The sequence below is a fragment of the Phaenicophaeus curvirostris genome, chromosome 21 (assembly GCF_032191515.1).
Source record: "Phaenicophaeus curvirostris isolate KB17595 chromosome 21, BPBGC_Pcur_1.0, whole genome shotgun sequence".
NCBI lineage: Eukaryota > Metazoa > Chordata > Aves > Cuculiformes > Cuculidae > Phaenicophaeus > Phaenicophaeus curvirostris.
This window is the reverse complement of record NC_091412.1, coordinates 9060311-9078454: the sequence shown is the minus strand read 5'-3', so window position 1 is coordinate 9078454 and position 18144 is coordinate 9060311. Positions and strand designations below refer to the sequence as shown.

The 18144-nt window shown below is 49.9% G+C and overlaps 1 protein-coding gene across 1 annotated transcript in view; it reads right to left on the bottom strand.

The window, feature by feature from the left end:
* The window catches only part of LHFPL7 (LHFPL tetraspan subfamily member 7), a 63482-nt gene that overhangs the window by 36952 nt on the left and 8386 nt on the right, over window positions 1–18144 (bottom strand). The window contains exon 2 of the mRNA XM_069874301.1: window positions 15348–15486. Within this exon, the coding sequence (XP_069730402.1) occupies window positions 15348–15486 (139 nt within the window). The remainder of the gene's footprint in view (window positions 1–15347; window positions 15487–18144) is intronic.

The following is an 18144-nucleotide window of genomic DNA, read 5'->3' as shown; positions in this document are numbered from 1 at the left end:
AAGTAAACGTGCCTGAAGAGTGTGTCTCATTTGGGCACTGGAGAAGCTCCAGTGAACCCCTCTCCTCAGGCACTGTCAGTGTTGCTGACAGGGAGGTGCCTTCACCTCTGCACTGCAGAGCAAAAATGGAAGCAGGGTGAGGCCATGGGCAGGCACTGCAGGAAGGTTCTTGGTACCTGTACCAACCCTGCGAAGCACTCTGCTCCATTCTGCAACTCCCTGGTAAATTGCCCAGCTGATCTCTGATAAAACCTCCTTGTCTTTCCCTGGTATCCTCAGCCACCTCCCAGCCTTACCTTGCAGCCCCCCTGCTCCTGGGACTCTGGCTGGGCAGCTGTCACGACTGGAGACACAGGAGATGCTGAGTCCCCTTCACGCTGGCCACAAGCAGCAAGCACAGGAAGGTACAACGGGGACAAGGTCCCTGCAGTGTGTCACGCCAAGCCCGACACACTCTGCTCTCCACCACCCCTGCAGTTTGGCAGAGCCCTGCTCCAGAGGATCTGGGTTCAACCTCTGGGAAAGGCACTTGGCTGCTGCCTGTAAGCACCTGACTGTGGTTTAATCCACTTTCAGTGCAGAGCTCTAACAATCCTCCAGCAGAACTAGGACAGCTAAAAATATTCAGTGCACAAAGAAAAGAGTAGTTTGGGTAGGACTGAACCTGAGTGATTTATCCCAAATCAAAGAGTTCAAAAGGTACAAAACGTGGGCAAGCATCAGAAAGGGAGCAAAGGTGTGAACCAGTCACAGGGCTTAAAAAAAGCAGCAAAATCTAAAGAGTTTGCTAAACTCCACAGCAAGAGCAGCAGAGCCTGTACCAGCAGCATAGGGAGGAGCTGGCTGATTTCCCCACCATACGCTGACTTTACCTTTACTGTCAGTCTAAATTCTGCCAATTATTAAATTATCCAACTTGCAGCAGGAACGCAGTTAGATGTGATCCAAATGGTGTCACTACAATTATGGTAATTATCTGAAAACAAGCCAATTACTTCCCTCCTCTTCATGCCAGTTGGTACCAAGATAGCAGCTGTTCGAGATGAATTTGTTATCGCGTTACTGTACATTTGTTAAAGGTTGAGGTTATAGATTCTAGCCTTCTTTTAAATATTCAAAATGCTATCAAGTCACAGAGTATATCATTTATTAGGATTTTTTTTAAATGTCAGGAATGGAGAAATTTCTTTTACATGCCAAGAAGATTGGTGGGAAAGTGATTTACTAATGATTGCTGGCTGGAAATGTGTACTTTGCAATCAGTGTACAACTGAGCTATAAATTAACCTCTGTCAGCTTGTTACCTCTACCCGTGTAAAATGAACCCAACACTGAAGTTTTCTGAGGATCTTTTACATATCTCTTTCTCCAATGTTGGCATTTGGGATGCTCAGCACATCAGGAGGCATCTTGCAGGATTTGCCCCTTCCACTGGATTTGCTTTCAGCAGCTCCTTCAGTTTGTTAAGTGCTTTGGCTCATTTAATCATGTGAGAAGCAGCAACACTCACCTATGCAGAGTGAACGCGAAGGATGCTCAGCTCTGCCTGCAGCCCCACGAGCGCTGCCCCGGGCACAGTGAGTTGGGCCAACACTGCGTGGAGCCATGGGAAACTCTTTGCCCACAAAAAGAAGCTGCTGAAAAGCCATGTTATCAAGGCATCTTTTAGTTTTAAACCCGTTTGCATTAAGGATGGCCTTGCTTAAATTGTTGAGGGTATCAGAACATTCAAAGCCCACCACTTGAGGTGCAAATGAAGCGCCCTCAGACCACGGATCAGAGTGACCTCTAGTTTTACACAGACCTTCCTTGTAGAAACTAGAGTCTTTCATCTCATCTTTGCTGCCATATCCTCCCTCCGACTGACCTTAAGTGTTTCTTTCATGTGATGTTTTGAAATCTTTGGCTTTGATTTGCGTAAAACACTTCTCTCAATAAATGTCAAGAGAAGATTAAAGAAAATTAAATGGTGGAAAGAAGAGACACTACCTTTTGGCTTAAACAGCATTTTCATGACAACTGAATGAATCAGTTATGAAAAATGTGTTTCCCTCTCCATGCTCAAGCTACACGCAAGTGGGATCTTTTATATCTGTGGGCTTAACATACACCCCCGCAGATCCATAAGTCCCTGCAGCTTGTGTGCAGCTACACAGCCGAAGCACAGGGCAGAGCTCAGTTCCCGGGAGCAGGTTAGGGGCATTAACCTGCTGCTTTACTTGAAATAATTAGCCTTGCTCACAGATGACCTTCACAGCAAGCCCTAAAGGCTGACAGATTTGGGTTATATTGGAGCAACAGAGAGCAGCACGCTCTCCTCGTGGAGAAATCCCTGCTGCTTGCTCCACTGCCAGCCCCCAGGAGCTGGAGCTGGGCATTGCGGTGCCCACACCCCCGAAGCAAAGGGAGCTTCTCGCTCCCGCAGAAGACAGGGGATGGATGCAGCCACTGGGCTCCACCACCTCCCTGGACATCCCTGGTACCCTCCTGCTATTCTTAACTGATACCATCTGCTTCCCATTTTCCTTTCCCAGAAAGCCCCTGTTGCTGTCAGAGCGACCTGCCAGGACTCTCTCTGTACTTGGCGTCGGGTCCAGTTCCTACTAACCTGGCAATACGTGAAATACCACCTCGCACAGGAAAGTGTAGGTGTGTTATTTCCTACTGATCGCCACTCAATTCTTCCTTACTATCATTTAAGATTTACTTATTACCTTTATCCTTCTGCTCTGTGTGAAGTTATTTTCACATTTGTTACCCATTAAACTGCCCAGTTCAGATTTCTCCCCCTTAAGCAGCCAAAAGGATTAGATTTGATAGCGTAAAAAAAATAATAGTAATAAAAAAAATAATCCAGGCAGTCCCCTGCCCAATTGTAGCATTAGATATGAGTGAGTGTGTAAACAGGTTTCTGCTTATCAGTCCCGCCGCTATCTGCTGCACACAAAATGCTCAGTCCTGCTAAATCCAATTTCCAAGAGGTTAGAGGAGGGAGCTGTTTGCAGAAACACAGCAATACAAATCTCCAAAGCCACAGCAATCATTACGGTGAAGGGAGAAATGCCGCTTGACTCCTTCAGGCACCCAAATGTGACATTTACTTTTGTGACTCTGATGAGAATCAGCTCAGCTTTGCCCTGGGATTGTTTCCTCCTATTTTTACCAGCTTGCGTGGTGGGTTGGCAAACGTGGCTGAGCCTCTGCTGCAGCTGGTGTGCCCAGAGCAGGAGCTTTGCATGGGGGTTCTGCAGCGCACCCCAGCCATGCAGCACAACCATCACCTTCTGTTTCCCCCAAACAAGCTTGGAAACTTAGAAACACCAGTCACACATGGGCTGGAGAGAGGAACACAGCGAGCGGGAGAGGTTCTACATTCAAGGCTGTGCTGTTTGAAGCTTTTGCCCAAGGTCTGGAAGTGGAAAGATGCTGCAGCTCAGTCCTGGAGGAGCTGAGCCCTCCAAGTGTCCTGTAGCACTGGGGAGGAAGGAACGCAGCACATGGGCTGGACTCTCTGATTCGGCCACTGTAGGTGACAGTGGGAAGGACGCGGCAGCAGGGCCAGGAGGTGCAAAAGGCAAATGAGCCCCTGACACAAGCACAAGCTCTTTGTTTATTCCCAGATAGAGCGATCAGGCAGCCGGCAGCCCACCTCCACTCCCAACGCCTCCTGCAAAGGGCTGTTGCTCAGAAGTTCACTGCATCAGTAAAAAATGCAAACTGTAAGCTGATTAGATATTCATAGATAGTCTTTCTTGATTAGCTCACCATTAATGTTTCAATGTCAGAACTGGATGCACACTGCCTCCCTGCTCTCTTCCTTCCTGCTTAATTAATTTTGACCATCACCAACAACAGTATCTGACAGATAGCAGAAATTAAAGTGGGCTGTTCCATGAATTTGCTTGCTGTAAACAGCTATTTGCAATTCCTTTTCATACATCAGCCACCCACAACAAAGAGATCACAGTAGCAGAAAATGAGTCTCCCTCGTAAGGACTTCGGAGCTCCAAAAGAACATTTGCTTGTTTGATAAAAATAATGAAAAAAACAATGCAGTAGGCACAACTCAGCAACAAGAGTGTCTCACCTAGTAGTCAGCTGGCTGTTATGCCATTATGAAAAAAGAAAGGGAGAGAAATGTTAATTTATCTTTAAAAAGAAAGGGCCTTTGATTTAGAGTAGATCATAAGAGCTGTAGTATCACCCAGCTGTGAGGGGATGTGATAATCGCTGCAGCTCACTTCATAGAATGCAGGCTGCATGGCTGCCTAACGCACAGCACACACATCCCTGGCTGATAACACGACATGCTGCTAATAGTCTGTTTGATTTTATTGACGTGCTCAAGATATATGCGGGCAGGAGGAGCAGCGAGCCAGAAATTATATAGCAGTGTTCATTCCACCCCAGCTCAGGGGACCGTCTGCCTTCGTCTGACCTCCTCCTGGTCCCAGAGCAATGAGGAGTTCTCCTGCATGACAGGTGGGCCAGTTTGCCACCTCCCAAGTCCACAGCATCCTGACACGATGCACACCGAGATTGCTATCACAATGTGCCTATCTGGGACCAAAGCAGCACTGGATTTGCAGAAACAAAATTTTTGCTTCTTTGCTGCCACCTGAGCACCGTGCTTCTGCGGCAAAACAAGCTGTCTGCTACTGGACATGCTCCACATCTCCATCCGTTGCTGCAAACCATCCTCCAGCTTCTCCTTTCCCAGGGAATACGCTATGATAGTGACCCAGGGCAAGCAGCAAGGCAGAGTGGCATGTTGCAGCCTTGCTTGGGTCCATTCCCTCCACGCAGTAACTCAGGCTGTTAAACGCCTGGCCAGAGCTCACCATCTGCTTCCAGTCTTCTAGGAATACCGCTGCATAATTCAATCAAAAAAGAGAAGATCCTTGTTTCACTGGATCGTAAGTCACCCTTCAAGTAATTATATTTTTATACCCCTACCAGGAACAACAGGGTCTGTTCATTTTATGGGCTGTAGCAGACAGAGCTGTGCTTCTGCCAAGGTTATGGCTGGGAGGGGATAACAATTTAACATTTCCTCAACCACCCAAGGCTCATGCATGGTTTTAGCTATTTTCATTAGGCAAGCGAATAAAGCCCTGCAGGACCAGGGCCTTTGTCCAGGAGTGCTCTTATTGTAGAGCACAGAAAAAGCTCTGACTTGGACCAGAAGAGCTGACCAAACCATCATCGTGAAGCTGATTCCTAGTGGCGTGAACACGCCAGGCTTGCCCTTCCAGGGCAGTGCACAGAGCAGCTTCTGCAGCACAGCATTGCTGCCTAACCAGGGAGCAAAATCCTGCTTATCCCAGCAGCTGGAGGAGACACAGGGCTGCATCCCTCGCGTGCTGCCTGAGAAAGGTCAGATGAGATTAATTCAGGGGAAAAGGCTACCAACTCGCTCCGTCTAAAATGCCTGGGATGCAACTCATAGGACTGGGAAAAAAAAAAATAAGAAGAATCTTCAAAAGATCCAAAACGTTAACCTTGCTGGAGCCTTCTGCTGCTCGTTGGGGTAATTTCACCACTTTATACATTTCCACTGTCCTACAGTTTGTGCTTTCTCCCCAGAGAGCCCTCCCTTAGCCCCTCTCTCCTTTCTCAGGTTAGTTCTCCACCTGCTCTTTCACTGCCCAAGGTGTTCAGCCATTTGAACAGATTTACTCTCTTGAAAAGGGCTTCACCATGTTCCCTGTGTTTACACTCAATGTGGAGTAAATTTCTCTTCCTAGCAAATCTGTTCTTTACCAGCAAAGAAATATGACTCAGCACAGATTCAGACAGGAAGGCAGCGCAAAACACTTCTGAACCGGCGCTCGCTTGGAAGCTGTGCTACGTGCCGCACAAGGACGGAGACCTCTGCCAGGATAGCTGCATTATCAGACTGTGCAAAAAGGGAAGCAGGGGCTGGCCCAGAGCCACCGTCACACATCCGCTCTCAGGGCTGGCTCCCCAGCTCACCCAGCAGCCCAGATCACACTGCACCGCCTGCCAGTTATTCAGGATGCTGAAGCCAAACGCTCATCTAGAGCAAGCAAAGCCGAGCTGAAATACCCTGCATCCTTCCGAAGGGTCCATCCCAGGCAGCTTGGACCGTAGGTATTTGAAAGACCCATTTTGTCAGACCTTCATAGCTCCTTTCTCAGGGAAATCCTATCTCTGTGCACGCCTTCTCTTAAAGCAGGACTGGCTGATGCATGAACACGGACTTTTTTAACTGCCTGCGCAATTTGCCACACAAAGGACAGCGTGCAGCTGCAGCCCAGATTTATCACCTTGCTCACAAGGCTGGGCCAGCACATTTCTGCCGTACGGCAACAGCAAGGCCTCGTAATGACTTCCCAGGTGGATCTACAGATAGCGTGAGCTTCATCTAATCTCAGGAAAACAGATTTTGAGGCATTTTGGGGGCTCATTGCTCCACCCTAAACTGGTATCAACCTTCAGATTTCGGGGCAGCGTGTTGCTGCTGGCAGACAGATGTACATGATGTGCTTGTCACCATATCTCACCCCGCCCTCAGAGAGGATGAGGAGGGGGTTTATTTTTTTCCTCTGCTTTACACTGCTCAGTCCAGATGGATGAGTCAATAAAAGACAATGTGATCTCTACACGTTGCTTTGGGATGCATGAAATTCAGCTAGAAGCTCCATTCCCCACAGCAAGGTGGGATATCCAGGTGGTCCTGGAGGGGGTTTGCAAGGGTCTGTCTCCATCTTCCCAGCAAAAGCAGATGCAAACATGAGCCAAGCCAGGGGGAAAAAAGGGAAAAGTCAAATCATTTATGAAGACAAACCTCAGCCGAAACATATAATCAGATAGCAAGGAAATAAGACATACTTCTTCCCACTATTGGTGCATGCCTCTAATGACAGCTGCTAAATGATAGATGCCCCAAAGCTTTGTGGGATCCAGTTTATCAGGTCCCAGCTGTGCTACCAGCAACCTGACCTTGCAAGGCAAGAAGGACCCTCTCACACAGTGGTTCTCTCCCAGAACAACCAACAAGCATGGTTAAGCTTTATGAAAGCTATCTTTTCCTAAAAACTCATACGAGCGAGCCTGCTTAAAAAGGTTTGGCTCAAAGAGCCCACCGGTAACACCCCTGAGCTCCATGCTGGTGTCTTGAAAACATTATAATGAGACTAACGATGCTGCATCGTAGAAGGAGGAACAACTGCCTGCAAACTGAATGCAGAGTCACAGGCAAAGGGATGCAAATTCCCTCTAAAACTGGAGCATTGCTTTCCTCAGCTTGAAACACTGGGCTCTGGTGCGGTGCTGGGGTCCTTGGGCCGGGCTGGGATCTCCTCAGGGGGTTTTGAGGCCCCAGTGGCACTCGTTATTTGTTGTTCCCATTTATTACAAAGCACTGACGTTATTCACAAAATGTACTTTTTATGGACCGTTACTGCATCCAAGTGCAATAACTGGTCTAAACTCAAATTCCTATGAGAACTGCTGAAAGAGAAGCAATTCAGGCACATATTAATACAACAAGGATTTCCCCAGGTTTAAGGGAATAGAAAATACAGTTTTTACAAGCAAACTAGTTTTTTCTTGCAGTATGAAACTGCTCTTTTCCAATGATAGCAATGAAAGGATATTGCTTTTGTCATTGATGCCACTGGAAATGTATTGCCCCTCTCTAAGAAACCAATGAAAAGACAGGGCTGTTTATTCTCTAAATGATGCTACTGAGAAATAAACTGCTCCCGGGATTAGCCCGGGCACACTGCTGCTGCCCTGACCCAAGGGGAGGGCAAAGGCATCGAACCAGCAGGTTGAAAACTAAGCAGAAGGAGGAAAACTGTCCAAATATCATATGGAAATGAATCTTGAGCTTCTCTTGCTGAAGCAGGACCCAGCTGCTGTACAGCACAACCAGGATCTGGCCCCTTCTCCTTCCACAGCTCCGCACCTTGACTGCAATGAACTCAAGCCCTGGGGAAGGCAAATCTACACTTAACCTGAGGCAGGGAGCCTGGCTGATAAGGAAAGCTGCCAGCCCCTCTCCCTCTTACTGCTAAGTTTAATGGTCTGGCTTTCCACTGCAGATTTTAGGGTTTGGAAGTGAAATAATAAAATGGCTCTCGAACCAAGATGATCTGTCACTCGCATGAATGCACTGAAGTGAAGATGGAGAAATTACTGTTTCAGCAGAAGTAAAAATTTCCTCTGGTGAAAGACTGAAGTTGAGTCGATGTTTGTGGTTCCACTTTCACGCTCGTCACTCTGCGGATCTGGCAAGTTCATTTTGCTCCCCTGCAACGTCCTTCCAGATGACACCTCCCAGAGGGAAGGTAGACGGAAAAAAAAAAGTCTATTATTGTTTTTAACATGGGAGTTCATCAGATTCTTAAACAGAAGAGACTGGAAGAACGACATCATCTGGGCTTTGATGCTGGTACCCAGCATCTCTGCGAGGTTCAGAGCAGTCCCTGCTCCAGGACACACAAGCCCAAGGCCCACAATTGGGATGGCTTTTACTGAGCCAAAAATGCAGCAAATCAGAGGATTTGCATCTGTGCAAGTGAAAAAATGAGAGCATGCGTTAAGTCAGGCGTAAGCAATATTGGCACCAGAGTGAAGCACCTCTCAGGCTGGGCTGCGACAAAGCCCCCTCCCCAGCGCCCCAGCAGCGCGCTCCCACCGTCAGCTATTTATTAGTTGTGTCAGGAATTAGTGAGAGTTCACTGACTCAATAATAATGTGCCAAAGGCAGTTTTTTGACTCTGCTAATGTAATTAAAGAAAGCAGGGGGGAAAGCCTTGTAGCAGGGAAGGAAGCAGGGCTTCTGACGTGGTTGGTCGCTGTCTCTTTCACAAGGACAAGATGTGAAATGTGGAGGGGAAAGGATGAAGATGGCAATAAGGACCGGAGCAATGACAAGGATCATGCAATTACTCCCAGCTGCAATGGGAATGAGGAAGAGAAAGGGAAAATAGAAGAGCTGCCTGTGCCACTCAGGAGCTGAAGCCATCTCTGGGTCCAGACTTTTGTCACTGTTTTACACTTTCATGCCCGAGCATCATCAAGACTGGACTTGCTTTATCTTTATTCCTATTTAGTATTTGATAGGAATGGTTGGACTCGATGATCTGGTGGGTCTTTTCCAACCCGGTGATTCTATGATTCTATGATCTTTCAGTGCTTCTCTTACTTAGCCAAATCTTGCATTTTTGGAGGACCTTTTGTGGATGGCTGGAAACAGCTTTATGGCAATATTTTTTAATGCTATTCTGGTGACTGAACAGCTTCAGCAATGTCACTGCATCAAGACTAAGCATGTTTTTCAAGGCGCTACTGCCACAAGAAGAGGGACTGCATGGGCTCTGCGATAAAAACCAAGATGCTGTATTTAAGAAAGGGATGGGAGAAGCTTGGAGTGATTTTAAATCAGTGACTGGATGACAGGGTGCTGCTCCCCCCTCACTTCCCCAGCCAAGTTGCTCTTCCAAATCCTCAGCGCCAACAGGATGGGGTCCCGGGTGCTGGGGACACAAAAACGCCCATCAAGAAACTGGCTGCGGGTTGATCCCCAGCACATGCAAAGTGGGAGGGGGTGGGAAAGACTGCACAGGCTGGGACTGGCTCTGACCGTCGTCTCCTCGGCCAGCCCTGAACACCTCTAGTGTTGGTGACAGCATTGGCCACCCACCCCCCAGCTGTTCCTGCCCTGGCCAGATGTCTGCTCCATTTATGTCTGCTCCAAGACACTGCTCTCCAGCATCCCCAACAGCTACTGGTTGAGCTACTGAGAGAGCTGGGGGTGTTTAGCCTGGAGAAGCGGAGGCTGAGGGGAGACCTCATTGCTCTCTCCAACTACCTGAAAGGAGGTTGTGGAGAGGAGGGAGCTGGGCTCTTCTCCCAAGGGACAAGGGGACAGGACGAGAGGGAATGGCCTCAAGCTCCGCCAGGGGAGGTTTAGGCTGGACATTAGGAAAAAATTCTTCACAGAAAGAGTGATTGGTCCCTGGCAGAGGCTGCCCAGGGAGGGGGTTGAGTCCCCTTCCCTGGAGGGGTTTAAGGGACGGGTGGACGAGGTGCTGAGGGACATGGGTTAGTGATTGATGGGAATGGTTGGACTCAATGATCCAGTGGGTCTCTTCCAACCTGGTGATTCTATGATTCTATGGTGCCACAGGTCCTTTAGGAAATTGGAAGATGATATTTGGCAGAGTGCCTCCCCCAGGCCATTATTTCAATCGTGATTTCTTGGTGAGGGGCAGGATGGGAAGGATCCGAGACCTCGCGGGCATCTGCTGCAGATGCAGCCGGACCACGTGCAGACGTACAGGAAGCTCTGTCAACTCGCAGCATGTTTGGGCCCTAAAAAATCAGTGCCTGAGCTACAGAGCAAAACACGGGGAGGCAAGCAGGTCTTCTCTTTCCTGAGTTGTGGCAACAGCTCCACTGATGTCCAGTCATCAGAGACCCCATCAGGCAGCACTCCGGTATCACCTCGTGTGGTAGTGATGACAGCAGAGAAGGGGAGACTTTCTGTGTTTTTAATAGCAGGGCAGCAATTACCAAGTAGCCACAAGCCCTCTATTTGCTGCCGCAATGGAGACGCTAGCGAAGGTCAGAGTACCAAGGGGTCTTGGTTGTACACCCTCTTGGTGCTATTTTTATCTAAGTTATTAATTACACATTACCTACATGTCACCAGGCTAATCGATATTAGTCAGAGGAATCAATACGAACACGGATGACGGTGCTGTTTGCCATTCAGAGCCTGCACAAGCTGGGAAAAACAGGATGCCATCGATCCCAAAGGTGGGCTGGGATGGGAGGCACGGTGGGGGCAGTGAGCACCCACTGCTTCCCTAAGTCACCCCGTGACACAGGCACTGGACCAGCCTCCTGCCCGGGCACCTGCTCTCTCCGTGCTGCCCCCAGCGCATCCCTGCTTCCCAAGGCTGGGACAAACCTCCCACCTGTCCCACAGCACCTCTAGGGGAACGGCACAGCCCACTTGAATCTGGATTGCTCTTCAGTCCTTGAGACACAACGCATTTTAAAAAAAAATTCACATTGATCTGAAAAATAACAATTCTCCCTCCCTGATGATCAGTGGCTTAAGTAATTACAGGCTACTTCAAAAACTGCTCTGCTGTTTTGCTTTGCTGCTTAACCAACCAAAATCTGAGGTCATTTCTATAATGCCACCCTGCTTCTGCCAGCGAAAGGGATCCTGGCTGCAGAATGCAATCAAATTTTGCAGGAAGACGCTCTTAAGACTACCATGAAATTTGGGATAGAAGTGTGGCTAAGTAAGGGAATTGCGTAACTGGGGCTTTCTGCCTGTCTTACTGGAGTCTTATGACTGTTCTGATTCTGTCGTAGCAATGCTGGGAAATTGCTCTTTAAAACTAAAAGAGCCTTAGAAAGGCACAAGCAGGTCAGGCTCATTTGCCCTCAGCACTGGGTTGTCTTGAGCAGCAAGTTGATGGTAGTAGGATGAGACAGAGAGCAGCGTGGGGTGAAAACAAAACTCGCCCCGAAGGCTTCTCTCGTGCTCGATTGTGCCTGTACCCTCGCTGAGGTGCAAAGATCTGAAGCCTCCTGTCAGGCCCCTTCGCAGGCACATCTGAGAGCTCAGGGAAAGGATCAGCAGCTGTGGGGTGATGGGGGGAGCACCCACTTAACAACCACTGATGGACTTGCCAGCAAAGCAAAAGCCTTTTTCTGAAAAGCGCATGATGGAACGCTTCCAAAAAGCAACACAGTCCTGTTCTTTTTATTGAGGCTTTTAGGATAGCCGAAGGAGCTGTGGATGGAGGCTGCTGGTCCCTTCTGCCCAGCTTGACTTGTTGTTTTTCCTAAGCAGCAGATGCCATCCACTTCGGTGCCAGAGCGCGGTCACCACCAGTTTAATCCAAGAGCAGATCCATAATCCTTCCTTTAGTCCCACAAGCCCCCAAAGCAGAAAGATGCATGGATTTGCTGCTTGGTGGGGTTTACTCAGCCTCGGCTCAGATCTCGAGACCTTATTGCTCTCTCCAACTCCCTGAAAGGAGGTTGTGGAGAGGAGGGAGCTGGGCTCTTCTCCCCAGTGACAGGGGACAGGACAAGAGGGAATGGCCTCAAGCTCCGCCAGGGGAGGTTCAGGCTGGACATTAGGAAAAAAAATTCACAGAAAGGGTCACTGGGCACTGGCAGAGGCTGCCCAGGGAGGGGCACCTTCCCTGGAGGGGTTTAAGGGACGGGTGGACGAGGTGCTAAGGGACATGGTTTAGTGATTGATGGGGATGGTTGGACTCGGTGATCTGATTGGTCTTTTCTAACCTGGTGGTTCCATGATTCTATGATTTTATGATGGGTGCCGGTGGCTGAGCTGGTGCCTGAGATGGCCCCACACTCCCTCCAGCAACTTTGCCACTGGCAATCGCTCAAAGAGCTTTGCAGAGATAAACTGTTATGTCCAGGTATAACCGTAGGCTCTTGGCACAGCACCTGGAAACCACCAGAGAGGATGCACAGGCACAGCCATCCCTGGAGAACATCCCCTGCCCTTCCCTCACAGCCCCATACAGCAGGAGACATTTCTCCTTGGAATTAAATCCTATTTTAAAAATGCCTGCAAAGAGACTTTTGCTGAAAACCAACTACTGCAGGATTTCAGCTGTTTACCTATTTGCAGCCCAGCTGTCTGTGAGCAGTCATGGGCTGCAGCTGGAGCTGGGACCACCCCACTGACCACTATAAATGGGGCCAGCCTGGCTCCCCCAGCCTCTCTAGAGGTGCTGCTGTGCAGGTTTAGGAGGAGGTAGGACAGCACAAATTCATTTTTACTGGGCTGGCACGGTGCTTAAGGAGTGAGTCCCTTCTCTAATCTCTCAGAGGCAGCTTTGTCTTTCTTTGTAGGGTGTGAAAGCTGAACAAATATTCTGTATTTTATCCTTCACTCCTCCTTATTGCTCTGCTGCTCATTTACTCTTTCATTAAGGATCATCCTTTTATCATTTGTGTGGATATATTGGGGTTTTTTCCAAGGGGTGGGTGCCAGGCATCAGGAATCACGTGTTCAATGTATGGTGACAATTAGCCCAGCTCTGAACCCTGATGGCTTGTCTGTGTCTGCAATTAATGCTCTGCTCTATCTGCATGAGGTTTCTATCTTCCTCTATCTTCCCTCTCCCTGGAGCTGCAAAAGATGCAGCTTTGCTCTCTGAAAAACAGCAGGAGAGTGTTAAAGATGTAGCTTGAGCCCAGCTGCCCCTTGCTGTGGGTCGGCTCTCAGGACTGGGTCTTGTTTGCTTCAGCTTGGCCTCTGCACTTGGATTTATGTGAGTGTGGCTCGGGGCTTCTGTCCGATCATGCAGAGCCTGTAGAGACTGATTCTGGTTCTGCAGGCGCCTCTGCTCCTGCGCTTTATGGCACATTTCATGCACCTGGCCCTTTATTGGGAAATTAGATTGCCTGTTTAATGTTTTATGCTACTGAGCTTATTTACCTGGGCATTTGGTGCTCTGCAAAATACCTTGAGTTGTTTCTCTTGCTGCTCAGCTGGCGTTTCCTGTGGGTTTTGTAGGGGCTCGCCTGGCAGAGCCAACACCGGGTCAGAGCTGCCCCCACAGCTTGCCCTGCTTTCCTTCTCTCCCATGTAAATTCATCTGCCCTAAAATCCCTGCTTTCATCTATGAGATAATGTGATTCTTGGGAAAGAGTTTCTCTGTCACCCGCCTGAAGCTGATTTCTAATGAAGAGCTTCCTCCCGAGGACCGGGGTGGAGATGGGGGGGGAACAGGGAGAGAAATTAAGGGGGAGCAGCATTTCTGAATCCAAATACATTAAACTATTTAATTCTGTTGACTCAGGGCTGCCTCGCTCTGAATGGGAATTAATCCACAGTGAACCAAAATTAAAAAGCGCGATACAAACTGCTTAGCAAGGCACTGCCAGGGCTTAGAGCAGCCCATTAGCTTGCTTGAACGTACCCAGTAAATTTTCATTTGTCAGTAACGCTTAGAGCCTACAGTTTATTTACAGGCTGTTCAATATTACCAGAACCCCTCAGAGCGCCTCATTTGTATTTATCTGCCACAGTCCGTTTCCTTCCCAGGGACTCTTCCTAATCCCTTGCTTTGCACCCGCTTGGCTCTTGTTGCAGAGCCAGACACCGTGGGGATGTGCCACCCCCTTGAGCACAGATAACCAGCTTTATCTCTTTCTATCCTGCTTCTCTCCTGCGCAGGAGGGCACCCTCGGTGCCACCCTGGGACCCAGGGCATCCCTGGGCTGGGGCTGAGACCTGCTGGCACAGGGTTCCTCCAGCCTCTGTCCTGCACCCAGGGGATCTGTTGGCCGCAGCCACCATCCAACGCAGGGAGACAATGGGAATGCCTCGATTGTGGCTCCAAGGGATGCATCCAAGGGATGCACTGGTCACTCGCATCTGTCTGTGCCCACTCACAGCCTGGCTGAGCTGGAGCAGCCCCAGCCAAGGGGCCAGGCCCCTCCATCTGTTCCCAAATTGGCTCCCGCATGATGAACCCTGGCAAGGAGAGCACATAACAGGATTTCCCCAAAAGCTGCTTGAATGCTGCCAGGCAGATAACGAAGTCTGGCTAGCCCTAAGGATTTCTCCAAGGAAAGGAGTTTATCCTCAGCCATAGATACGAACAGGCGGCTTAATCTCCTGTCGTGGCTCGTGTCCAGTGCAGCCCCAGTGACATTGCTGGGGAACTGGGGTGGTTTATTCCAACACTTCAGCACCTGGAGACACAGCTCCCCACAGTGGAGAGCAGGTTTTGGGTGGGGTCTGTCCCTCTGCAGGGAGCAGAGGATGGGAACAGAGCTTTCCCAGCTGCCTCCCTCCTCCTCTCTGTGTTAGCACTTCTCCAAGGTTGAACTATAAGTGATTGCAATGGAAATGCAAGTGAATGGAGCATCAGAAGGGCTGGCAGGGGGAGGTCAGGGGCGATGCAGGACACGGTGGGCTACGGCTTGTCTTGGCTGCAAGGGAAATCCCTCCAGAGGCTGAGCTGCAAGGTGGTCTAAATGGGACTGCAAACCACATAGGAGATGTCTATCAGACCTCATGAGGTGCAGCAGCACCTCCAGGAGCCTGAGCAGTGAGCACCGAGCAGCACCTGCAGCCCAGGCTCTCTGCCACAGACCCGTGTATTTGGGCAGAGGGGATTTTTAATAGATTTTATAATCATGAATGCAGGAGGTAATTGCTAACGCAAAGGGCTGCTCTCTCTTCTCCCAGCGCTGGTTACAGTTTGCAAGCTCCTTGTTGCTGAGAGCACAGAATGCTGTGAACGGTCAGGCAGCAACCAGAGGAAACCCAGTCTTTCCACCCCAAAGTCCCCATCACTTGCCTGCTGCTGTCTGCATGTAGCCAGCCAGGGTGCAGACTTGCTTCTCGCAGGCTCCGCTGGGCAGCAGGATGGCAACGATGGCCAGCAGCGCGCTGAGGGCCAGGAGGGCACAGCCACCTGCACACAGCACAGCGCTCGTCTGAAAAGATACACAGGGCTGTTAGCGAGGTGACTCCCCCCCACCATCCCCACAAATTCCCTCTCTTGAAGTAAGCAGTGGGGCCCTGCTGTGGGCAGCTTCTCCCATCCCTTCCCTTCCACCTTCTGCTGCTCAAATTCACTGTTAAGTCTTGAGCCCACAGTTCACCTGTCGCCTCGTCCCAGGGGTTATTAGCATTCAGGCTGTGGCGATAATAGCAAAAGTATTACATGCATGAAGGGCTACGTCACCAATATAAGTTCCATTAGATGCCTGCAACGCGTGTCAGCGCCTCCGCTGAGAGCTGAAATGTATCTCGTGACGGCGCCTGGCCCTGCAAGCCTGGCAATTAGAAGGTATTTTGCCAATGATGCTCCCTGGCAGGGAACCCGCTGCTGCGAAGGTGTCATTGCAGCTGACACAGCAGGCTGCTCCCACCACCTATCGCAGCCCCACTGACTTTTCCCTGATTTATCCCCTTTTTTCACAAAACTGGGTCATTTGGGGCTGTTTTCCAAACCCAGCTCATGCTGTGGGATGGTGCTTTGCAGTGTTTTCCCTGGAGCTGGAACAGTGTGCAGGGGCAGTGGAAGGGGAGGCAGCACAGCCTGTGCCCTGCATACCTGGCTGGGGTGGAAGCAGTTTTGCTATTTAATGTTCTAGCAAACTGCATCAGCATCCAAAACCAGGAAAAGCTCTTAAGTTATAGCAAACCAGCTCACGCTTGGGTACAGGTGCCTGATTGCACTGTCGCTGTTTCTATCCCAGTTGCAGGAGATGCTTCCACCTCTGCAAACAGGATGGAACTGGCAGCAAGGGGGTCCCTGTGCTGCAGGGACATGTGCCAGCCCCATCGGAGGCAGCGAAGAGACCTGTGATGAGTGATTCCTCCTCCAGCATCCAGCTCATGGCAACCTTCAAACAGCACCAGGGCACCTCAGTCCTGGCACTGCAGCAGCCACATCAAGTCCTGTCATTTCACAGCATTTCACGGCAAATTCTGAAATGCTCCTGCCCTTGGTGAGTTGCCCTGCAGTAACATTTGCATCTCGGATCCCTAAAGCACTACAGCTCTCGTCCTCATTTTCCTACCTGTGCGGGAGCTGCTCTAAGGAGCTCAAGTCCCACCTCCACCCACCCTTGTCCAGCCCTCGTGCCCTGCTGAGACATTCTGGTTAGAAATGAACTGGTTTCCTTTGCTGCTTTTCCCCTATATTTGAGCTTTTGGGCAACCATGGTTATGACAGGAACAAACCAAAAACCAGTTTCCATTTCCCACACCCCCCCCCACCCCTCCTCAAAAGAAATTACAAACCAAGAGTAAATAATCTGCTAAATGCAAATAATGATGTGGAAGCCACAGGAAGGCTGGGAGTGGGAAGAGGACAGACTGAGAGAGTTGGTATTGTTCAGATTGGAGAAGTGCGGGCTCTCAGGAGACCTTAGAGCAGCTTCCAGTATGGAAAGGGACTACAGGAAAGCTGAGGAGGGGCTCTTGATAAGGAAATGCAGAGATAGGATGAGGGAGGAATGGCTTTGAGCTGAAAGAAGGGAGATTGAGATGAGATTTTAGGAAGAAATGTTTTCCTGTGAGGGTGGGGACGCCCTGGTTCAGGTTGCCCAGAGCAGTGGTGGCTGCCCCATCCCTGGAGGGGTTCAAGGCCAGGTTGAGATGAGGCTTTGAGCCCCTGATCCAGTGGGAGGTGTCCCTGCCCATGGCAGGGGGGTTGGAACTCGATAGGCAAGGGGGGCACAGGCACCACTCTGACAGCCTGGTGCGAGCGCTTCCCCCAGTGCTGTGCGGTGATTAGAAATCAGCATCTTATTTATAGCCTATTTATACAGCACACAAGCAACGCAAACGCTGTCCTGGCAATAAATTAATTCCTGACTGCTTAAGTAAAAGGCACAACAGTTACAGAGAGAAATAGGCTGTTTTGGCAGGGACAGGGGCAGCAGGGTATCTGCTCCTCTCCGGTGCCTTCCAAGCCAGTGTGACCCAAAGAGATGAGGTTGGGGCACCCCCAGCAAGGACCAGCCAGTTGTCACATCCATACCCTGGGAGGGACACAAGGTTTGGGGTAGGATGAGCGACCCCATCACACCAACAGCCTCCCTGCACAGGGCCCCACCGGGACAGCAGCCGCAGCCCTGTTCTCCACCGCTCCCAGGGCAGCAGCACAGGGAGGAAATACAGATGGAGGATGGTTTGGGTGTTGCTGGGTGGAAGGTGAAATTCAGACGCCGGGCGTCTGAATTTCACCTTCCACCCAGCAACACCCAAACCATCCTCCTTCATGAAGAGCATTAATTATTTATAGCACTGAATTTTTCAGCAGAAAGGGGTCTTGTGAAGCAGAATTCCTCCTCTCTCCTGTGAAGCATTTTTTTAACGATCTAGGCGCATCTTAATTACGGTAGCACAAATCCCCTAAAATGTGCAGCTCTTGTTGGAAACAATCTATGAGCTGCTTAGACTGCTAATTCCTGCAGAAAGGTGCAAAGATGTTTTGCAGGATGTAGTGCCAAAAGAAAAGACACAAATAGGATGGGTGCAGGTGACCGTTACACTGAAAGGGGAGCTGGACCTCGTTTGGGTCCTGCCATCGGTCCTGGCTCTTGCATTATGCTGGTACGCAGTGGGAAGAGCTACCTGAA